Source organism: Diuraphis noxia, unplaced genomic scaffold (genome assembly GCF_037042655.1).
Source record: "Diuraphis noxia isolate RWA-SAM2 unplaced genomic scaffold, SU_Dnox_SAM2 contig0002, whole genome shotgun sequence".
NCBI classification, from domain to species: Eukaryota; Metazoa; Arthropoda; class Insecta; order Hemiptera; family Aphididae; genus Diuraphis; species Diuraphis noxia.
The window spans coordinates 53132276-53158644 of NW_028301712.1; the positions used below are offsets into that span (position 1 = coordinate 53132276).

The 26369-nt window shown below is 28.4% G+C and overlaps 2 protein-coding genes across 3 annotated transcripts; one reads left to right on the forward strand and one right to left on the reverse strand.

The window, feature by feature from the left end:
- Positions 1-1382: 1382 nt before the first annotated feature.
- On the forward strand, positions 1383-13204 carry fbp (fructose-1,6-bisphosphatase). Of its 2 annotated transcripts, XM_089218976.1 has the most exons (9): positions 1402-1543; positions 7907-8019; positions 8450-8705; positions 9920-10064; positions 11977-12083; positions 12262-12415; positions 12506-12643; positions 12709-12825; positions 12924-13204. In XM_089218976.1, the coding sequence occupies exons 2-9, from the start codon at positions 7968-7970 to the stop codon at positions 13101-13103; spliced, it is 1149 nt and encodes a 382-aa protein (XP_089075102.1). In that variant the 5' UTR covers positions 1402-1543; positions 7907-7967; the 3' UTR covers positions 13104-13204. The 2 variants fall into 2 exon arrangements, with proteins under 2 accessions (XP_015366877.1, XP_089075102.1); XM_015511391.2 differs by lacking the exon at positions 7907-8019 and having other exon boundaries at positions 1383-1543.
- Cbp80 (Nuclear cap-binding protein subunit 1) lies at positions 13107-22418 on the reverse strand. The gene is made up of 14 exons (XM_089218974.1): positions 22174-22418; positions 20871-20968; positions 20474-20659; positions 20177-20370; positions 19723-20116; positions 19551-19648; positions 19226-19465; positions 19027-19164; positions 18856-18959; positions 18540-18787; positions 15466-15644; positions 14921-15233; positions 14483-14596; positions 13107-13445 (listed from the first exon to the last, which is right to left on the reverse strand). The coding sequence occupies exons 1-14, from the start codon at positions 22214-22216 to the stop codon at positions 13332-13334; spliced, it is 2463 nt and encodes an 820-aa protein (XP_089075100.1). The 5' UTR covers positions 22217-22418; the 3' UTR covers positions 13107-13331.
- Positions 22419-26369: the final 3951 nt, after the last annotated feature.

Consider the following 26369-nt stretch of genomic DNA (forward strand, 5'->3'; position numbering starts at 1 on the left):
GGTTTTGATTTCATCGATCGATTCCGTTCAACTTTATTCCGCAATTACGTTGTTCGTTCTTTTACACTTGTATATTTTTGACTTTTAAGTTTTAGGAATTACGTGACTTAACTTTGTACGTCCATTTAGTCCAACACTGCTGGAATTTAAAAAAATTAAAATTAAACTAAAAGTTATTAATAATAATGGATGACTTTTAGTAATTTATATTGTCAAAAACGTTAAGGTCATATCAGAAAAGTTAACATGGTCGTTAAGTTTTCTTAAATGTGCTAATTTTCCGCACAACTTTCTTGGTTTTTTTTTTCATAATTAACTTCTCTTGGTAATAACAAACTCAACAATAAAAGAGTTATACTGATTTTAATGAGATAACACGACCGTCCTCCGACCAAAACCAGTTGCTCCCGAGGAAAATCGGTTTGCCTGTCTGTTGTTTATTGTACACTTAAAGGCATATTATTGTTAAATGTATATCATAAATCAATACATGATGCCTAGTGTAGTCAACGATCGTAATACATACATATTATATTACATGTATCCAGCAGCTATTACGACGAGGCATGCACAATAATATGGTGGTAATACACTATTGCGCATGCGTGCATATACACAGCATAATATACAGATTATGCAAGCTGTGGCTATTGTACCTTGTGCGCTAATGAAATATTAGTTATCGCATTCGAGTGCGTGCACAAGTTTTTCTCAAGCACGGGCGCAAAAAAAAATTATGATATTCTGCACGATGCAGATCGGCGGATATTGGCAGGGTTATTAGTAGGAATAGTGGTGGACGGGGGTAAATATACATCACGCACGTACGTTATACTGGGCAGTGATGTGTCAAGGGACGATGGCTCATCTAACTCAGGAAGGAGCTCAGAAAATTCAGGTTTTTGAACCCCCCTTTTTTATTCTACTCTCTGGGTTACAAGTGGGATGGTTATATGCTTACACGATTACTGATTATAATTTATAAATTAGATATTATACATAAAATGATAATATATATAGAACGCTTTTAAAACTATATGGTAGTTTTCCCTGGAATTTTTCACCACTTTAGACTCAAATATGGCGATATATGTCACATTTGCTGTTTATTGTATATTTTTATGATACATACTAGACTTTTATGTCATTATTGACTATTGACTATCAATATCGCAGACGTTCGATAATTACCCGTTTTCGGTTTACATACGAACACGCTTGTATAATTGTTTAATTCATAATATGCATAATAATAATAATAACATTAATAATAATAATAATAATAATAAATTCTACTTAATAATCTTTGTAAACAACTTGTGCATGCGCGCGCACATATTCCCGTAAGTGTGTTTGTTGAAAGCGATGACCTTCTAAGCGTCTACAAAAATAGTCTCCACTCAGTCCACTCGTCATAGTGACACAGTCCTCACTTATCAGTCGTTTACTGTATGTCGATCGGCACTCCGTACACTTTACAGATACTTTACAGCAAATTTCAACGTCAATAACAATACCTACGGTTCTCGTCTTCGATCCAAAGGTAAAAACAAGAGCTATTTTTTTTATGTATTTCCTCCCTCTAATTTTTATCACACCGTTGACTTACCATGTGTGTCATGCTAGAATCGCTCTGGTGATGGTGTGCAGATTGAGTATAAAAAAAAAATGTTGAAACTTTACCAAATAAAAAATTCTGGTTATTGCATAGAGATAAGTCTGTGTGAGTAGAGAGCGAACGATTTTTTGATTCGTTTTCGTATAGCTGGAACCACCCTTTTGCACTATATATCTCTAATACCGTTGCATACATCTCATGATCTATCATCTGATCATTCTGATCTAAATAAAGCAAACTAATTTATCCACATAACATTAATAATGTATTATATTATTATATCATGACAGAGTTCCGTCGATTGGAAAAACTGTAAAAATAAAAGAGGTAGCGGAAGAAATATGCAACTGATGACAATTGACAATAGCTTTAAATAGTTGATTTTATTTCTATATTTTTATGGCACGATAACGAAGAAACGAGAGAAAAATTAAAGCTTCAATCCTGATGTTTATTTTGTTGGAATTTCTCCAATAGTCTACACTCATATCAATTATTGTATTATGTAATGTAATGTGTACATTGTACAACTATAATTACTGTATAATAATATATAAAATAGATTTAATGTTATAATTAATTCCGATGTTTACGTTTAAATTTTAAACGTTCCATACGGTTACGATGATGATAAATAATAATAATCTATTCGCAAATTGCCATAATCACTATAATATGCACTGAAGAAATCCATGATAAGCCATAGGATCTAATTTATAATATAATACTGAGACCTGGCATGGCTTGATGGTTGGCATCAGTCGCTAATGTGTGCTGAGGTCAAGCATTGGCCGGCGTTGCCGGTGCCTGGATGGGTAACCACCAGGGTAGTTTTTAGTGACGAATTCTCGCGTTAAACAGATCGTAAGCCTCTACAAAATACTAATAATGGCCAATGTTTGTTGGTGCTTAAGATCAATAAAAAAAATAGTCGACTATACAAGTATATAACTTTATACAAACTGTAAATTTGCATGAGTATATTTACAACGAAACCTATATATCTATTATAATAATATAACGTAATAAAATATATGATAAAATATAATATAGCGAATGATGTAAAACGAGTATTTACCATTATAACATTATTACATAGAATAACTGATTTATTAAGTATATTAACTATTGCAATTTCGTAAGCTTTGGCCGAGAACGCACCCTCGTGCAACAGTGACCTTCATCACAGTAGAGTGGCGTTAGGTAATACCTAGTATTATATTCATAATCGGTAAAACATCGATGCAGTTAATGTAATATTCTGATTTTAATCTAAAATTGTATTATAGTATGCACGAGAATAAGTACAAACTCAATTATTGTTTAAACGAGTGTATCCGATATCAGACGATATCTCACATCTTATGGGGGCCTATAAAAATGAACATCTAAAGATATAGCAATACATAGTAGAAATTAGGTCGATGGGTATTACATAATTAAAGAATTTAAACTGTTTCAAAGTTTATTTTTGAATGTATCGAAATTATAATAATATAATTAATTTGTTACTGTATTTGTCTATGTATATGTTTGAGCTTTGAGGAATACATTTGTATTTTTTTTTTTATAAATTAATGATGAAAAATAAGATGAGAAAACAACTTCACTTGAATGTAGATATTATTATAATAGCATGCTTATATTATTAATGTAAAGTATAAACACATACACACACCTATTGTATTTAAAAAATTGAACGGACGTATCACTATACACAATAGTACGTATCACTCTCATTACACGAAAATACAATAATAACATTCATACAATCATATAGTTCACAGAATAGTGTTTCATAATACCTCGAAGCTATATATACACAATATATAATATTAGAAAAATTAAGTTTATTTGGAAAACCATCGAGGTGTCATCTGACACCTCGTCACGATATATTACGCACAACACTTGTAAAAAATGAACTTTGATAATATTATTTATTATTTTTACTATTTGTATTTTATATTGGGTGGCCCAAAGACAATTGCTTATTAAAATGGACATCAGTACAACACTAATATGATAACTTACTTTACAATACGATTAAATACAAACATAGAGTATGCATATATATTAAAATGTAAACTAAATAATGCTTATAATGCTTTACTCTAATAATTTATTATTACGAAATGATATCGTTTCATTAAACTGCTGTGCGGGCGGAGTTCGAAATGCAACCGATAACCTATACATTATAATATATATCTATATTTTATGATACTATTGAAACGATTTTAATTTAAATAAAAATCCAATCAGCCTATCAGAGTTTAATGAACACATTCCGAAAGAAAATATATTATTATCAGAAATTCGAGCTCGTATATACCTAAAGCGGCAATGATGTAGGTATACACAATATTATGATTTTACCTAGTATTATGTTTAATTTAATATTAAAGCTTTTACATTATATAATATAATGTATATATATATTTGAATATAAATAATATAAGTATGCAACTATACAGATAAACTTAATATGTTTTCAAAAGTCCCTATAACTACCTAGCATAGACGTAGCAGCTTATATATTATTTACATAAAAGTAAAAACAAAACTAAACTATCATAAAAACATTAAACACTTAAAGATATACCATATGCTAATACTTTTACTTGGCCTTACTGTTTTTTTTTTTTACAAAATTATGTTTGAAAAAGTTTTAAGAACCTGTGAAATATCCTACAAATTGATAATTATGATTATTATTACCCAGCGCACTGGATTTTTGATTCTTACCTATACTATGTGCTTGGTGATTCTATATGTGTGTCGTGTAGCTACACCTACCTATAAGTAGCTATAAATCACTAATCACACGCTCTCAAGTAAACATTGCGTTATATTTTACTATTAATTTAAAACCATATTATTATATAGATAGACTATAGTTATTGACAAAATATTGTTATCAACAAATATGTTTACCAAATTATTATAGCCTATATAATTATTGTTATCACAAACACATTGTACTGACATATTTTTGTATATTATAATATAGTTAATACTGAATTATAGATATAACACATAGTTGTTAAATCGTGGTATATATATGTGTACAGTTTATGAATCATACCGATATGATAAGTCACATAACACATTTTTCACTGTCCATACATTATAGTACAGTTATAGACGTTATACTGTTTAAGAATGTATGATGTGCACTTTGAATAGAAAACATTAATTAACAATATTTACTAAAAAGATTATTGCTTAGAATTTAAACTTTATCCTCAGTCTTGGTTATATATATATAAAAAACAACTATATTTACTTCCGCGTATTTCAGGGAATAGGTATATAAAGTAGTTTTTGATTACGTAGGAATATTGTATTATTATATATTATATATACAAAACAAACACGATCCAAAATAATACGGACGAAATTTTAATGAATTCAGAAATCAATAGACTGGTAATAATTGGGAGCTTGTATTTGTATACTATAATATATAATTTTTATTTATTATATAGACAGTATAATAATATTGTGTGTTATGTATATTCACACGTGCTTTTTGCAGTGCCGAAGCTAGAAATAGATGGGCCCCAGTGCAAATTTAGTCTGTGACCCCTTTAAAGGCGCACATTTGGTGTGAACGTAGGGGGTGCTGATATAATTGATGGTACACAGATTCGTGGGAGGCTTAGCCCCCCCACAGTTCACAACTCCACTTATAATATAATAAACTGCATTGCAATAATTTTAAATTTTGCACTTATTTATATTCTGACTTTTTTAATTATAATAGTATAATACTAATATAATTAATTAAAATGTTAATCAATTTTTCTTCAATACTTTGTATAGACAAATATTAATAACTAATAATAAAGTTGAAATTGTATAAATGGTAATGTAACCGCTACTCTTTATTTATTTAAGCTATTAAGCAAGTATACTGTACCTACATAATATATTATGTATTCAAAACATTTAAAAATAATTATATTACTACATGTTATTATATGGGAACTGGGAGTGCTAATTTGAAGCCTGGCGCCTGGTGGTGCTATAGGTATTATACTAAAATAACAAAATGTGAACGGCATTATCATTATATTATGATCTTATTAAGAAAATTGTTATTAGTATAGATTCTTAATTCTTATATTATTTTATTTAAGTATGGGCCTCATATTAGAAATAATTGCAACGCGGGGCCCCGGTGCAATGAACCGCCCGCACCGCGGTTTCTACGGCACTGGGCCTTTTTGGGGTAGACATTGTTCGCTGCAGTCGTGACTCGTGGGTACGCACTACGCACAATACGCATTTAAATATCAAATAAATTAATTATTTCGTATATTTCATATATTTCATAACCCTAAGATAATAATATTATTATTGACCGTATAAACTATTTCGTGGTATTTTCAAATAAACCAATCATAGAGCTTTAATTTTAATTCCGGTAACGAGCTCATGTACGAAATGCTTATATTATATTATATGCGCACATTGCGCACGCACGGTATGCATGGTACCACATGGCACATGGTGCATATTTTACTATACAGTAAAAACTCATTTAACGGACACCTCTTAATAGCGGACGACGTTTAAGCGGATTTGGGTGCATGTTTTCGAAAATCAAGTTTTAGAATTCCGAGTTTTAGAATGAAAAGATTTAGAAAATCTATATTTTAGAATATGAAACTTTTAGAAAATAAAATATACAGTTTTTAATAGAATTTACGATACAGAATGTAGAAATTATGATACTTTTCCAAATTTGTAATTATATAGTTAATGTTTGATCAGGAAGACGGTAAATATCAAAATACAAAATATTTATAAACATAATGCTTTGTTACTCAATAATCGTTATAAAATTTTTATTTTATTGATATTAACAACTATTCAAGAGAAAAAAGTACAATGAAACACGGATAAACTTATTGCAAATATGTAAACGAATAATTAATGATTCTAATTCTAATTTAGATAAATTTATGAGAGCTATTGCTAATATAGAGTAATAAGTATTAACAATTATTATATTTATTTTTATTATGAAAGAATTATTTGAAAACATTTTATATACGAATAAACAGTAAAAAAAAAAATTTTCTAAAAATTGAAATTCTAAAAGTTTTATTTTCTAAAACTTACATTCTAAAATTCGGCATTCTAAAATATGACTTTCTAAAACCTGCCTCAATATCGTTTAAGCGACCGAGAGTGTCCGATATTTAGAGGTTTTACTGTACTATAATAATATTGAGTATGCATAATAAGTAAACACATTAGCAAAAATATTATATTATGTACAATGTCATCACATTTAATAAAATAGGCCACCCATATTATTTATACTCATCTAAATTATCTAACACGTTCTCTAGATAGTTCCTCGATATTCTGGATATTATTTGCACGTAGATTTGAATATTTATTTGTAATTTTTTTTTTAATGATTATTGCTGTTTACACTTGCTATTAAGAATACGTTGTACTCGCATATTATTATGCTGTCTCCATCTTACTAACGCTGCATAATACGCGTAGGTAATAGGTAGTAGGTACCTACCAAAATGTACGTCCAGCAGTTTCAATTTGTATTTTTAGCTTAAATATTAAAGTTAATTGAACTATCATCAAACTTAAATGTATAAATTACCTATCTGTGTTCTCTCGTTGGTATTCTTACAATATTCTATTTTTTATAGGTGAATTATTAGCGTTTTAAAATGAGAATATTTTCATAACTCACTTAAAAATTATAATATCATACAAAACAATTCGAGAATATTTAAACAAAAGCAGCGTGAAGGAATTATTAGCCATACATATATTAAAAGTTAAACTGTTATATTAATACCGCGGAAACAACACAATAAACGGGTGGGTAATTTGGTTTGAAAAATACAAATGCAATGGGCGATGTCAATACAATCGCATATTTCCTTAATATTGTTCATTATTAAAGACACACGAGCAGGCCTATCCTAATAGTTTTATCAAAAAATCAAAAATATTGTGGATTATAATTATAAATAACCGAGCCATTTAAAAAAATAATTTACAATTGAATCTTGCAGATGACCTGCTGCTAGTATTTTTTTTTTTTTTTTGCTTTATCAAGCAATAATCCCAAATTTTATCTATTTGATGGTAAAAAAAATAAATAATTATTTTAAAATATTTATGAAATGTTTTGGTGGGATGGCCCCTCTCCGGTCCGGGCCCTTGGACCTCCAGCCTACAGATATGTCATTGATATTGGTACTATTCAACCGGCCGTGTAAATATATAATAATTATATAGGTGATGAGAAACATATTGTCAGTCACATAAAAAAATAAAATGAAAAAATAAAAAACAGTAAATGTTGAGATCGGCGGCTACCAAACAGTGCATCAGGGTTTTCACATTTTTCGGTAATATATTATTATGATATATAAAATAAAGTCGTAAGTCGTTACTAATAAAGTAATAACAAATATCAATACTAATAATTGATAATATATAATTGAGTCGTTAACTGCAGAAAGAGGATAGGTATATTCAATTTTATAACTTTTTTGAGAGGCATAAAAAACCATTTTAGGAATGGGTATATATATATATATACATAATACATATATACATATATAATAGGAGTTCTAACAGTAATTTTCTGCTGTAAACGATGAATTTAAGTGAGTGGTGTGTGAAAAATTACTATAAAATGAAAATTGATGGACTTATCCTCTTTTTGCACAGTTGTTATATACTTATATATATACTATGTTATAAAATGTACTCGTTTTAATGTAAAATGACCTACGAACCCAATCATGTTATTGTATTTTCGTGTGTGCTTATTAGATTCAGCCGATCTCCTCCAGCGCAGACTTCCGGCACCATTACAACCGTGTTTGAGTACCAAAATTCCGATCGAGATGACGCAACAGTACGAACCACCGGCGTTCGACTCGAACTGCATGACGCTCACCCGGTATGTGTTGGCCGAACAGAAAAAAGTCCCGGCGGCCACTGGAGATCTGACCCAACTGCTGACTAGCATTCAGACGGCCGTCAAGGCGGTCAGCTCGGCCGTGCGCAGAGCCGGACTAGCGCACTTGTAAGCATTTGAACTTTTTTATTTTACATCATAGATTTTTTACATTTTCAACTCGCTCAATGTCCAGTAGTTTAATATCGAATACTCAAAGATGGGCATTTAGGTAGGTGGGTACCTATATTATAGTCAAAAATATAATGTAATAAGAAGCTTTTATAACTATCGACTTTTAATGTGGGTACCTACACCAACTTAACAAATAATAGTATACAAGTATAAGTAATACGTTTACCTAACTAAAATAAACCCGACCAGCTGTGTTTGATTTACGTAAGACAAATATTGAACGAGCTTCGGCTTACAAAATCAGGTCCGTGCAAGTACCTATATATATATATATATATATATATATATATATATTATATATAGTGTAGTATACACGGAGCCACGTTTAAAGATAGGCAATGGGGGCGGCAATTTTTTTAGAATCGACATAAAATAAAAATACCTACATAATTATAATCATAATTTTCTTAAGGGCTGCATATTTTAATTTTCCATGCGGGGTGGCAATATAGCTTAGCGCGGTACTTATTAGTTATTATACACTATACATATAACGTGACCATACGTCCGGATTTCAGAAAAGTCGACTTGTGGTAGGCAAAGACGTGCCGTTATGATTTGGCGTCCAAGGCAAAATTAAAAATATTCACCCTCTTAAAGTTTAAAATATTATAATAAAATTTTTAGGGTCCCTTTAAACGATGCGCCCGTGGCGTATGCCCTCTAGCCCCCCCCCCCCCCCACGGCACGGCTCTGGTGGTAGGTATTTATTGATCACATATTACAATCATACATTTATTCTGTACCTACCTATACAGTTTACAGAATATAATATATTATATATACCTACATATTTTATATATACTGTAGTAAAACACTAAAACCAATAGTCCATAGATTTTTGGGAGTCTATTATATGATTAATATATTTTCTTTTTCTATTGTCATTTTTCATAGAAACAATTATAAATGTTTTATTTTTCAATAAAAAAAATTTTTATCTTACGCAAAATTATATGGTTTTCTTTTTAAAATGTACAGGTGTCCCGCTTTGAAGAATACAAATTATGGTCACGTTAACTATACACTAAATAGTTATACATAGTAGGCACTGAAATTTCCATATTGGCTATAATATTATGTACCTTCTTACCGGTAAGAATAATATAATACTTACACATAACGCAACTATCACGTTCTGTATATAGGTATGGCATGGATGGGTCTACGAACGTGCAGGGCGAAGACGTCAAGAAGCTGGACGTGCTCAGCAACGAATTGTTCATCAACATGTTGGCGTCGTCTTTTACGGTCCATATGTTGGTCAGCGAAGAAAACGAGACTGTGATAGAAGTACGTCATCTTATCGCGTCGCTGTTTTTTATTTATGTTATGCTTTTAAATTAATATTTTAAGTCATTCTACCAATCCTGATAGACTCGTACCTAGCTATTATCTAGAGACAGGCGCGTAGCCAGGGGTGGGGTGTTACAGGTGTAATAACACCCTCCCTCAGCCATGGTATACTTAATATTTTTTTATCAAGATAAAGATGCATCATAAGCACGAATTATCTTAAATCGTGATTTACACTTATTTATTAAAATTAAGTATATTAGTTTATATTACGATAACAATAATGTAAAGCACTGAAGCCATGCATTAATTAATATTTTAGACCGTTCTGTGACGTTTTATCGATTACTCGTTTCATGCACGATTTAATATATCTTTTTATGCAGCGTGTAAGAAAACGTTTACAACTTCTTAATTATTGATCATTTGATTATCATGATGAAGTATCGTATACCTACGTCATCAATTTTTTGTTTATAATTTTTTCAATTAATTTTGAATAACCCCCTCCCCCCTTTAGAAATTTATAGCTACGCGCCTGTTTAGAGACACTATCTATGGGTATGTCAATTTAAAATAATAAAGTTACAATATTCTTAGTAAATTATATTGCCTGCACGTATATTTATCATTTTAACACGGCGGAATATTTAGGCAATACGCAATTTTATTATAAATGATAATAAATTAGTGATTAGGTTGTATACGGTTCCAAGGGTAAACGGAATAAAAATCCCCGAAATAAAACATTACATTTCCAAATATTTTTAAGACACCTAATGTATAGGCACGAATCCAGAGTAGATATACCGGGGAGGGAGGGGGGATCGACCCTTGCAACCCTTGGATCTGCACCTGCTAATATATAACACAATATATATGTAACTTTAAATGTTATTAACACGTACGAAATTAGGATACAGTGAAATAAGTAAATAACTATAATTACCTACAATATAAGTACATTCTTTAACGGCGTTAAGTATTGTTTAAAAATTATTTAATTAATATTATTAATATTGACGTGCGTATCGAATATTCGAAATATTCGTATTTTTAAACTTTTGAATAATGTATCTATAAAGCAAAACTTTTAAAAAAGCTTCCTTATAATTATATTTATTGCAATTAATGAAATTTAACCTAACTCAATTTAATTTTTTACAAAATTATAAATATCATAATGTAAAACAAAATATTTTTTCAGTTAATTTCTTTAGTCACATACTCGCATATGTCACTGCACCGCCAACTATACGATATAACAAACTGAATACAGGCTTTACCGGAAAAACTCTCACACCGTAGAGTTGTCTGATTTCATTATTATAATTTTTTTTTTTTTTTGTGAGAAAATGAATGATTTTTTACAGAGCATTATGGGACTTTGGTTTTTGATTTCGCTACTATTAAAACAAAAATTGAAAAATGATTTTAAAAAAACAAAGGCTTGTAAAAATTGGTTGTATTCAAAATTGTATTTTGCAGTTTAAAAAATCCAAGTCCAATTTACCCTGGCATAAGTGTCTATCAAGGTGTGAAAGTTTATCTGTAAAGCATGTCACAAGTCATGATCAGGCCCCTTGAATATCAAATTAATATTCTAATAATAAATTGTAACAATTTTTTTTTTATATATATATAGTATATACCATGTTTATAATACTACAGATAGTATAAATATGTATCATAGTTAATAATATTTATTATATTTTATATAATCTGTAATAATACAATTTTATACCATTGTATAGTAATACATACTCACATCTCTAAAATTAAGGTGTTTAAAGTTTAAAAAAAGGCATGGTAAACTATTCTGATGTGAAAATTTTTACTTGTCAACACAATAACAATACTATGATCATATTATTATGTAGTTGTAATGTTATACTGCTTATTTTTTTAGATTGAAACTGAAAAACGTGGTAAATACATTGTGTGTTTTGACCCTCTGGATGGGTCGTCCAACATTGATTGTCTTGTGTCCATCGGTTCAATATTTGGAATTTTTAAGTACTTACAACTTACAGAATAATACTTTTAATAATTAAAATTTATACTAGTTTATTTATCAAGTTCCTCCTAACTTAACCTAACCCATCCTAACCCAATAATGGGATAATGTATGAAAAAAAAATTTGTTATGGTAATTTATTAATCGCATTATATATACAATGTATAAAATTTGCAGAAAGACCAATGAGAGCAATGAGACGAATGTGAGCAATGCCTTTCAAACAGGGAGGAATATGGTGGCTGCCGGCTATGCGCTTTATGGCAGTGCAACAATGATGGTGTTATCACTGGGCAAAGGGAGAGGAGTTAATGGGTTCATGTTAGATCCGGTAAGTTGCTACAATAACACTTAATGAAATACACCTTGATATAATTATTCAACATGATCTAATATATGAAATATAATATCATTATAACAGTCGATTGGTGAGTTTTTGTTGACTGAAAGTAATATCAAAATACCTAGCAAGGGAAACATTTATAGTATCAATGAAGGGTATTCACATTTGTGGGGCAAATCTGTGACAGAGTATGTGAGGAGGAAGAAAGATCCAGAGGTAATTTTTTGTCTTCATATTGTTATGCTTTGTAAATTATAAATTAAATTGAATTGTTATTTCAGTTTGGTAAACCATATGGTGCCAGATATGTTGGCTCGATGGTAGCAGATGTACACCGTACATTGAAGTATGGAGGTGTATTTATGTATCCGGCTACAAAACAATCACCAAACGGCAAGGTATGAATTTATAAAAAAATCTATAGTTAAGTAAAGATTATATTTTATATCGCCTCATTGTTTAAATTCATACCAAAATTAATTTTATATTACACTAGTTACGGCTATTATATGAAGGAAACCCAATGGCTTACATAATTGAAGAAGCAGGTGGATTAGCAAGCAATGGTAAGATACCAATACTGGACATACAACCCACAGCCTTGCATCAGAGAACCCCAGTATTTTTAGGCTCCAAAGATGATGTCAACGAATTTTTAAAATTAAACCAGTCATAAAGATTAAATTTTTTGTAAGAAATTTATTATACAAAATTATTGAATGGTATAATGTTGTACATTTTATAGAGTAATAAAAAAATGTTATTTTTGTTTTCCAACTATTGTAAATTGTCATACTACATAAAAATAAGAATATTAATTTTGAGTACCAGTAAATGAATAGAGAATATTTGGGTAACCAAAAACATAATAGTATGCTGTAAGATAAAGTAAGAATACAAATACTTAAGAACGAAGTGCTAAAAATTGATGGAACACTTCAAGGATATGAATGTCAAGATCTTGAGTGAAAAGTAATCCTTCTAGGGTACTACTGTATTTCTGCACCTGTTCATGATGCTGAAAATAAAATGAAACAGGAATTTATCAAAACTAATAAAAAAATTTTTGTTAGTTTAATTTATCATTTAGTGCACATATACAATAGTAAAATCATGAAAACCGTTAAATAGTAACATAGTAATATTGTAATAATAACTATTAAAAAATCATAAAAACTTATGTAATGGTTAATAAGGGCTCAGGTTTAAATTAAGTAAACAAATATATAGAAGGCCAGAATAGCATTTTATCTATTATTATTATTATTATTTTATCACCAAATTTGACAAGTGTTAAATATATCTTAAAGTGTTATAAATACAATTCTGAACTAACAATTTTTTAAATTTTTTTTTCCTATATGTTTTTCATATTTCATAATAAAAACTTATTCAAGTCATTTTAATAAGTATTACATAATGTATAATAATATAAATAACTTATTTTTTCTAAAACAGATAAATAAATTGAAATGATTGCAATTAATATGGTATAATTTACAAATATATATTAAATGAAAAAAATCTAAACAGGGAACGTGGCTAAGTAGTTAAATCAAATGCAAAATCAGACAAAATCAAACAAAAGTAAAATTAAAATATTTTGGGTAAGGGGTAGACTGGCTGGGATGCTACAGTATCCTTTGCCATAAAATATATTTGATCTGATTTGTTTTTAATCTAATATTGTAAAATTTTGTTTGAAGTTTGTTGTAACTTTGTACCTATTTACGATTTTTAGGATTTTTAGGATTTATTTTAAATATTTTATTATAACAAAACAAAATATAACATTTTAATATTTTATAAATAATCTACATATTTTAAATTTGTCCTAAACATTTTTGTTATTGGTATTTTAAAAAATGTAGCATCCTGTGCCTTATATTACCAGTACGTGCCTGTTTTGAATTTGCCCATAATGTTGTTAAACAGCATAATGAGTTTGTAATGTTATATTTGTATTTCAATACAAAATATTATGAAGAATGTAACAGTGTTTCATTTACTAAGTAAATCTGAAAAAATATAAGAAATAAGAATTGTTATACTTACAGCTAAAAACACCTGTTGCAGTCGCCCAACAGTGTATTTGTACCAGTATGTGTCAAATGGTCTGTCATCTGTATCACACTTTACTAAATGTTCGGATAATATCATTATGAATCTCTGAAATAACAAAAATAAATGTGGGATTATTATTATTATTATTATGATTGCTATCGTTGTTACTATCATTATTATTATTATTATCATCAGTCCTAGTGTGTGTGTGTGTGATATACTGAAGTAGTGATGTATGAACCGTGATGTGCGTTGACTGTAAAGTATATTTAAGTTGTTTTAAAATAATAAAAGATTTGTTGTATTCATATAAAACATTTGTTAATGTTTGTTAATCACCCGCAGCCCATAAAAAGTTACGAATACCGTATTAACTTCTACATAAATTCAATTATTACATACATTTTTTAAATTTGTTATACATTATACCTGAAAAACAATCAAAAACAAATTTTTTTGATCAGCTTGAGCCATTTCTAATTTCTCCTCCATACGTTCAACCATCTCTTCAGTAACATTGTCATCTACATCCATTGGAACACCTTGACCACCAAATGTAGTTGTTGATTGTCTAGGTTTTGCCTCAACTTTTTCTGTTTCTGCATCACTGTCATCTGAACTATTTGTTATCGCTGCTGTTGTGCGCAACTTTTCTCTAGCTTCATTTAACTCTCTGGTTAATCGATCCACATGTCTGGACATTTTGTTGATGGTCAATGATAATATTTCCCAAATATACAGCCTTAAAGATTGATAAGTGTTTAAAATTAAAGTATTAAAAATAACTGAATAACATTATGGGGCTTATGAAAAGTGATCAGTCAATGTTTTCAGCAGTAATTACCAAAATAAAATTATACATAAAAACAAAAGATGCAATACTAAGTATCTATGGCATTAACAATGTTTAGTTTAGCAACCTTCCATTAACTACTAGTGATCATTGTTCACGAACTGGGCTAAAAATAAATTACTTGGTAAACTCTGGTATCATTTCTTTTGAAAATATCCAATTTGCCACTGATGAGCATTCAATAATCTGTGTTTTCAACATTTTGTCAATGAGTACAGTTAACATTTGTTGATCTGCACTCCATAAATCAAAAGTGCTTCTTAATATTTGCAATTGACCGTCATCTGTTTCTCCTAAAGCCTAAAATTTGAACTATGTTTAATATCATGTATCAGTCTAAAAAGATTCGTTATTTTTGAGAATCCAAACAAGTATCTGTTCAAAAGATTATTATATAGATATGTAGTAAAGGTTACAAAAGTAATATGTTGCTGCAGAAGCATTAATTTGTTTGTTAAACGTTACACAATTTATTAAGAATTTAAGAATTTTTTTGGAAGTATCCAACAAAATTGTAATAGCATAAAGTGTGACAACAGTTTTGACATGTTTAATATATATTCGGAGTTCAAATTATACTTTTTAACTATAGTGTATTTATTTTTAGATTAGTAAAATAGCTAGCAGAATGGCAATAAATAGCTTAGAAATTAAAAAATAAGTTTTTAGATTCAGAACGGAGTAATGAATGTATTGATTTTACAATGATAAGTGTTTTTTTTTTTGTGTGTGTGTCTGTGTAAAGCATAACTAGTCGAAATAATGCTTCAATTTCAAACTTTGGGTATGGTTTCCGATGGAAAAGAGGATATCCTTGGTGCATTATAGAGGTCAAAAGTAAACATTTTCCAACAGTTTTCAAAAAAATCCAGAAAAACAAAAAAAAAAAATGACAGAAAAACTGGAATTTTTATGCAAAACCAGTTTTCGACCAAATAATTTTTTTTATATGGTTGTAATCCAAAAACTAATCACTATAAATACTTGAAATTTTCACCAAATGTTTATGTCCGTGATATCTATATACAGTTTAATTTTCAAAAATTTTTGACTTTTTTTGAGTTATTTATAGACCACTGAAATTTTCGACTATTTTGAGAATTTTTTTTTGAAGTGTCGGTAAAAAAATGTTGGATGACCAAAAAAACTTGAAAATTTAATACAAGGTTCCTTATGAGTTGTTCGTATTGTAGCTAAAAAAAATTAAAAATCGTTAATCACAATTTTTTTTAATAAGCGTTTATAGTTCAAATTTTTACGAAATCTGTCGAAAACACGAAAATTTGCAAGTTATTTTGAAGTTGAAAAATCATAAAAATGTTTGTGTTTAAAAATAATTAATAAAAAATACAACACTAAGTTTTCCATTAGTTTTTCTTTAAGTAGCTATAATGAAAACTCGAAGCATTATTATAGGAAAAATTTTAAGTGTGTTTGAGTTTTAAATTTTTACGAAATAGCGTAACGATAACGATTTATCCTCAAACGATTTTAAATATTTGTTATTATTCAAAAAGTATAAGTCGTATATACTTTAAATTTTTACCAGTTATTAAGATTGGCATTTTCTTTACATGATTTAATTTTCAAAATATTCTGACTTTTTTGAGGTATTTATAGACAATTGAAATTTTCAATTTTACTGAAAATTTTTTTTGAAGTGTCGATAAAATATTTTTGGACACATCAAAATACTTGGAAATTTAACAAAGTTTCTCATAAGATATTCTTATAGTGATTAAAAATTATAAGAATACATAGTCACAATTTTTTTTTTATTAGCATTTGAAGTTCAAATATTGACAAAAATTCGTCAAAACCATGAATATTTTTTTTTGTGTCTGTCATCACTTTTTGTGGCAGTAAAAGTGCTTCGATTTTTGACTTCTGTACTTCGTTCGATCAGAAAGTGAATCTAGTTGGTACTTTGGGGGGTCAAAACTAAAAAATTCTCAATATTTTTCTAAATAATCGGGATAAACAAACTAAAAATTAAGGGAAAAACAGGAAATTTTACGTACAGGCAGTTTTCGACAAAATCGATTTTGATTTTTGATCTAACTTTAAAACAAATGACCATACATGAAATTTTCACCGAATGTTTATATGAGTATATTCTATCCACCATGAAATTTTTGACTTTAGTTAAACTATTCATAGGTATATGCAATTTTCGATCATTATTAGTTTTTCTTAAATTAATATCGATCAAAATTTATTTTTTGGGTAGAAAATCTTGAAAATATAATACAAGGCTCTTAACATATTGTTACAATAGCAGTTGAAAAATAAAATAAATTCATAGTCACAATTTTATTTTGTAAGCATTCAAATTTTTAATTTTGAGAAAATACATAAAAATCACAAAAATTCAGAAATTGTTTTAAGCTAGAAATTTATAAAAAATTTCTTTTTAAATCTAAGATTTGAAACATTAATACAAGATTCCTTACAATTTTGTCAATTTTTATCACAAAATAAAATGTCCACCGGAAATTCAAATTAAATTTTTATTAGCATTTGAATTTCAAATATTGACAAAAATTCGTCAAAACCATGAATATTTACAAATTATTTTGTAGTTCAAAATTCATAATATTGTTTGTATTTATATTTAAGGTTATAAAATTCAACACTAAGTTTTCCATAAGTTTTGCTTCAAATAGCCATAGAGAAAATTTGAAGCGTCATTATAGGAAAAATGTTTTGAGCGTTTGAGTTTTAAATTTTTATGAAATCGCATAATGATAACGATTTATCCTCAAACCCGGTATATGTATATCTATGATAACATAAGGTATTATGAATTATGATAATTACACGCAATGTTTTTGGAAAAATTGATTAACCATTCCTTATGCAAAATGCGTCCTAATTGAAAAATAAAATATTTGTTTCAAAATAGAATACAATATGACAATATTTAAATATAATATATCTTAGACTGACAAATCATCTCCGTTCAGAATCGTTTTTCGTATACAATGATACCTATCATTGCATTCAAATCTGTTAGATTTGGCCCTAGTCAGAGGTCCACTCCACCACCTAATGTACAGCAGAGCGACATCCACTTTCCCGCTTTTTTTTTTGAAACGAGAAGGTAAAGTAATTTCATTACAATTTTAATTCATTAACATGTAAATTAACTTACCCAAAAACAGATATAGATCATATGAATATAAAAATGTTTACCTTAAATACACTAATGAACTTAGTAATAGCTGCAAAAGCATGTGAAAAAGACTTGCTGGCTATAAACAACAATGTTTGTACAAAAGCATCAACTTTTACTGGATTTGAGATTCCAATGTCTGCTGGTTCCATAATTTCTCCATTTTCCGATATCAATGGTTCTTTTAATATTTCAATTATATCTTCGGGAGTTGTCTTATTTCGTATTTTAGTAAGTAATGTGTTTGATAAAAACTGACCAGGTAATGCTGAAAAAATAAATACAATTCATAGTTTTTAATATTGTAACACAATTAGAATCTGATATCTATCTTACTGGACTTTTCCATAGCATATTTAAACTTTGGTTCCGGTTTCTCAGGTAATAAAGGTTCAAAATCTGGTGGCACAATATCACGCATACGCTCATAAAATGATAACCTAAAAATAATCAATCAAATTTTAAATCATTAATAATTGTTATGAAACTAGTACATGATATGCGCACCTCATGGCTTTTTGAAGAACTTCACGCACAAACTTTGGTTTTGGGTGTTCTGGATCCAATGCTAAACAATCTGCCCACTCTTGCCAGGACCAACTGAATTTGAAATTACTCAAATGGTATGCAAACCATGATACAAACCTTAAAAACAAATTTGCTTGTTTAAGAATTGCAAATAACAATCAGTCACAATGTGACATACCTATCAAAAGCACAGACATGCATAGATTCTATACGGGAGTATAATATTTCTGTTGTCTGAGCCAACACAAGTGGCATTGTGTTAGTTGATAATTTAGATAATTCAATAAAGACAGAGCCAAACATTACTTCTAAATACTTTGGTTTGGGCTGGTGGAACATCAAGCCGAATATCACTTCAACAATACAATACTCCAGAGGTACTTTGTTTTTGTGTACAAAATTCATTAAATTAGTTGCACTAAAAGTAATAAAATAAATTCATACATCTAAGTATTATATATTTAACATATAGAAGTGGGGTGAATTTTTTTGATAAATATTACCATTCTTTCCTATTTTTGCATGACATATCAATTATTTGTTGTAGATGTTCTTCAACTAAAAATCTTTCAATGGAGTGAGCACCAGGCATAATGTGACCCTAAATGTATATATTGGTTCAAAATAAATATCAAAAAATAATTTTAAATTATTTGTTATTCAATATTCACTCACATCAGTGACATCTGTATAATCAAACATTCGATATACAACCCATGGCATTGGATATACACAAGCGTTATGATGAGGGGGTGGCACAATGGGAGGCAAATTATGCTGAAGAGCTTCACACAAAACATTGTCAAACGTCAAGTAAGGTCTTGGTATAATGGTCTCGGTCCAACTGTCATGTTTCAGTTTTTTTACCTGATTCCATAAACATTCCAAGTACTCTTCCTGGGGATGAGGTACATCTGTGGACCAAATCCTCAGCATATTAACATGCTTTTTTGGGCGCTTATTCAAATATACCTCAATTGTTGTCAATAACATTTCGAGAGGTGATTCCCTTTTTTCATAGAGTTCTCTACCAACCCATGGTAAACATGACATAACAGCATAACAATACCTGTTATAAACAAATACAACTTTAAAATAATAGTTTTCAACTTCACATTCTTTTACTTACCAGTCTTTTCGTACGTTAGGAACTCCATCTTCTTTAGTAACATCTAATAAACTCCCCATTAATTGTATAAATGAACTAGCGGACACAACATGACAATTCACCAAATCACCAATGAAACGTAAAACTACTCTAGCTTCATTCCAAGAATTATTTTTTAAACTATCTTTGAAAGAACGTACAATGTTTTCTACAAACTAAATTTTCAAAAAAAAAAATTGTAAGGTTATTATTAGGCATACATTAAAAAGCTTTCCCTACAATAAGAATATAGTATGTTATTAAATTAAATTCACTTACTTCACCACCAAAATTGTAATTTTTAGCATTTAATAAGCCAACTAAAGTTGAATAAATTGTACACTTTTCCGGCATATTAACTGCACATTCTACTAATAATTTGAGTACTTTTTTCTTAAAGTTTTGTATATTACCATCTAGTACACTAGCCAAACCTTCTAAATTACTTTCTATTGTGCTAGTAGTCTGTTTATAAAAATAAATCAAAAAAAGAAATTATTAGTAATATATTATAAAATAATTGATTTACAAAAAAATGTTTTAAATATGTATTTAAATATTTTAAAGACGATGGAGAAATTATAAGTAATAATAACATGAAATTGTATTTAAATATTATTGGTACAATTTATGATTGATAAAAAGAAGCTTATTGATAATAAACAAATAAAATTACGTTTTCTCCAACTTTAAGAACAAGACTTTCCAATCTATCTTCTAAGTCATTACTTTCGGAACCACCACGACGACGTTTTTTATAGCCTCGATCACCACCTGAAAATTACAATATTAGCTATAATTTTTTTTTATGCATTAAAAGTACTCAAAGTCATAAATACCAACTAATTATTATACATAATTACAGTAAATTATAATAATTAACTTGGATATACATTTTCAATTACACAACAACTGTATGTTGTGATCAATTTAATCAATATTATTTCTTAAATAGTTTAGTTTAATTAAATATACTTCTACAGTTTTACTACGAACATTAGTTTAAAATATTGGTTACATGCATGCATGATAATAAAGTTAAGTTTAAGATTCATAAATTTGAATTATTTATAATGAAAAACAAACAAAAGTTTACCTTATGAGCACGTCCAAAATATGACTGAGATTAAGGAGGGCAAAAAAAGTGACATATTGTGAAAAAAGGTGTATAAACTCGAGTATGAACTGATTCATTTTGATTTGGTATAAACACTATTTAGTAATTACCTACCTATTGCAAGGTGAACATTTTTAAATATAAGTTTCAAAATATATTTGATAACAACAATTCATAATATTCACATTTAACTATTTTTTCATCTGTTTAATTAATTGAATTTAACAGAATAGTTATTAAATATTATTATGGACTAATGTTTTTACAGTTTCAGTGCTATGGATCATAATATATGACTGCACATACAATTAATTGTATGCCTTAATATGATAAAATAATAAGATAAGTTGATTCTTTAATTTACAACTGTATATTGTTAAGATATTAAAATGTATAGCTACATTAAAATGATTTTAAAATATATAGGTAGGTAACTCCGTAAATATAATTTGTAATAAGTTATCAAAATTATATTTTTACATTAGATTGATGAAACACGACTGAATATTTAGTTTGTTGATATGTTCATATTGATACAATAACCAACCGAAATGGTTAAGCTAACGTTTATTCACATGCAAACGCACGTTTGATTGCTTCATCAATTGAATTTTCATCATTCTTTTTTATTAAGGAATGCACATCCTGTACATACTTATAAGTAATTTAATATTGTTAATTGTTATGGAATATACCTAATCAGGTGTGGACATTGTAATACGAAGTCACCATTGACACTAGATGACACATTATAATTTATTTTTTGTTTATCATTATTATTAATTGTGTAGACCTGTAGTAAATGATGACACCATGTTCTTTTTAGACACCGGGAAATGTAAAAAAACTAAAAAAAGCTTACCATACAGATCTTCATAACTGTCATGAATTCGACGACGGCTCATGTTAATTTAAGACCGCAGATCACAATAAGGCAGTAAAAATATGGAAATGTAATTCCGTAGACGGTTAGAACACTAAGAACTCTATTGAAGTTGCACTTTGCGCTAAATGGCTAAATTTTGAACATAAAACAGTAAACAACGAACACTAATATTACAGAGAAAAATGCTGAACACTGATTGTCGAATGCCGATTGGCGAATGACGATATCTCGAACCGTAAACTATTATACTATTATAGCGACAAGCGGTGATAACGATTTCGAATAGCTGCAAAATGGCCGACTATTATCATTATTCTTTATCATTAATTTTGTGGAGGTTTTACTGGTGAACGGTCACATAGATCCCCCGACATCAAGATCTCGATGACTAACTGACGCAATAGGACAAATAACAGAATGCAGGTAATATACTAATATAATATAAATATAGGTATCATATATATAACATACTATTATAATATAATATGTCATATATAATCTTTATTTCAGTTTTATTTTAATAATATTAATAATATCATATAGTATAATATGTTTGAATTATTAAGATAACTTGTAATTTTTCAGCAAAAAATCGTTTATATTCTTCGTAAAAATATTGGCGCCCCTTAACATACTCTATAAGGTTTTTACGAAAGACAATTTTGGGAAAATACATCTTTTTATTATTATTACATAACTATTTATCACTTTTCCAAATTTTTTTTTAAATAGTTGGTTGTTCCGAATGAACCCTTCCTGAGTGTCACCACGTCATCCGATTTTTCATTTTTTTTTTTTGCCAGAAGGGTGGGAAGGGGAGGATAGATATAATAATAATAGTAAATATAATTATGTTTTGTTTATTATAGGGTTGTTAATGGTTATACAATTGAATGAATAATAAATCAACAATTTGTTATGAGGTACTATTTTAATAAATATATATAAAAATACACCTATTTTAAAAATTGTTTCACCTTTACAAAGCTAAAAATGCTCGAAAATACTACGACTGTATATGATTTTAGTCCTGTATTTTGTATGATTGTGTTAAATCTTTAATAGAGATTAAGATAAGATAAATCTACGGGAAATTTTGAACATGATTAAGGTAGTTATTAAACGACTAATTAAACATAAATTATTTTGAATCATACAGAATTGGTATTTTTAACGGACAACAAAATGCACGGTGATCAGCTAGTGATAGATAAAAATGTTGATTATTTTGTTGTAATTTGCATTTTACTATTCTTATTTCAAATTCTTATTGTTCGTTTCAATCGATTCAGTGTTCCCCGCTTTCAAATCATTTAAATGTGTGTTGAGTTGCCAATTTATTAGCAGGCGCTATCATTAATTATAAGTATACGGTCGTTGCCAGAAGCGTCCGACTTACATGTAAATCTGGTATTCTGATTGCCTATCCAACTGCCTTCAATATTTTCGATAGACGTATTTGTTACAAGACAATAGGACATACATCCCATCAATTATTTTCATTTGAAATCATGGATTACCTATCATACATTACTGACTACAGTTATTTATAATTATAACTGAATTTATATCTCGGTAACTACGAGTGTATTGTTCCTAAATAGAATAAATATTTTCTTTACTTTTTAAACGTTTAATAAACATTTTTTAATCTTTTAAAATGGGATGACCATCTGAGCTTAGAATCTTTTTTCTATATCAATACCTATGTAGGTGTGATTCGTGACTACCGGAATTTAAGTATTATTGATTATTATGTCAGGGTATTAATTGAATTGATATCTAGCAAAAATTATTGCTTGATATTTCTTGAGTGCTATAGAGCTGTAGGAGAATGTAAGGGCCTCCATAAGTGACTCTAAAGCATTATTTATGGATGTGACGGCCATATCTAGGATAGCCGTGTCCACCGATCTTGCCTGTCATGCACAGACATGAATTATTGTGAAATTTGATCTAAATTTAAAATATTTAAACTCAGGTGTCATATCCCCAAACATATTTTTTTTAAGGGGGTTTAGTTTCCTCCTCTCCTGGATATGCCACTATTGTGCATGACTTGCGAACGAGGTCTGGACACGCCTATGATATCTAGGTATCTATTTTGCGTGAATATGACAATGTGATCAGCATAAACAATACATTTAAGACCCAAAGAATTTATTTTCTTGATAGTTGAAGACATATATAGATTAAATAAGATGAGAAAAAATAATTTTTATAAAAACAACTGTGTTTTTTTTTCGAAGACAAAAGTGAACATATTATAATTTATTTATTTTAAATTTAGCAACAATATATTTATTATTTACAATCTATACAATACATTAATACAATCAATAAGTAGGACAACTGCATATAATTTTAAATAACTATTTTATTTAATGTTTCTCTCTAAAATGTGTGGGTAATTGATTTGGATTTAAATTTTATTCACAATTTATTATTTTTAATTCCACATTCTACAGGGTTATATAATTTACCAAAACTCACAATTATCTGCAAAAATTAGAGGATAATAAATAGTAGTAGGTATAATGTATAATACGCATTTAGCCATTTAAGTCCATATAGGTACTTACTTTTTTTATTTCCCCATATAATTATTCCTTTATATGTGGGTACGTATGTATTGTAATTTAAAATATGATAAATGGTATAAGGTAGGTATCACTAATAATTTTTAATTTTGATTCAGTGTAAGTAGTATAGTGTTACAGCAGTGCATATATTAAAATATTATTATAGCTTGTTTGTATAAGTACTTAAACATGTCAATAGGGAAATATTTCTTTTGTCTCTATTACACTAGATATCTTATTTTAATTCTAATAATATAATAATGTAATATTTTTATATTGTTTATATTTTGTGTTAAGCCTTGTAAATGGCTTGGTACAATCTACTCAGTCTAGTATAGTAGGCATAAATTATGTTTAGTTGGTTTTTTTTTTATGGTTGAAAATCCAATCACTGACGACACTCTGGAACAATATGATAATATGATACCTACTCTTAATTTAATACTAATATATCATATATTATTATACTTATTTTAGGCATATATTATATATGCCTATAATAAGTTTTTTGGTGGCAATCATTAGATGTTTATTTTAATATTACTTGGAACATAAATTATAATTTTTGAACCTACTCACTTTTATTACAAGACATTTAACCTATTCTAGTAAATAAGCTTTTAGAAAGTTATTCGATATACTCTATAATGACTATTATGATATATAGGCGTGATGATTACTTGGTGATGTGTAAATTTTAGGTACTCGGCTAACAACAATACTCTACGCATGTTTAAATATTTATAATTTATTGGTATTATTATAAATTATAAATTATTATACGTGAATATGCTGTTAATAACAATATATTGTATACAATACAATGCATAATGTAATCAAAAATATTGTAATGAGTCACATACATATAATTATAGACTCAAATCTTTAGAGTTATGAGCTATTAACGAAATTGTCCATCAAAGCCTCTATTATATGTATAATTTACTTTAATTACCGTATGGAGTCTATTGCACAAATACACGATTAGGTACCTATATATTAATATTAGGTTCTATATAATATTATTTTTCAAAAAAGAATAAGTAAATTTATAGGAATTGATTTTTTAAAAGTCTTTTGTTGTTTGCAATTTTTTCAAGTTTTGAATTCTAATAACCAGCAATAGTGTTTATAATATAACATATATTACCTTCCTAGATTAATCTTTTGTTTTTCTATCTATATTTCATGGATGGTTCAAAATTCAACCATCTATTTATGTGACCTTTTGATATAAAAATGCGTTTTGTGTTTGTGATCGTTTTAGATTCAGAACGGAGTAATTAATGTATTGATTTTACAATGATAAGTGTTTTTTTTTTTTTTTTGTGTCTGTGTAAAGCATAACTAGTCGAAATAATGCTTCAATTTCAAACTTTGGGGATGGTTTCCGATGGAAAGGAGGATATCCTTGGTGCATTATAGAGGTCAAAAGTAAACATTTTCCAACAATTTTCAAAAAAATCGAGAAAAAGAAAAAAAAGTGACAGAAAAACGGGAATTTTACGCAAAACCACACCAAATGTTTATGTTATTGTTATCTATATATATTATACAGTTTAATTTTCAAAAATTTGACTTTTTTGAGTT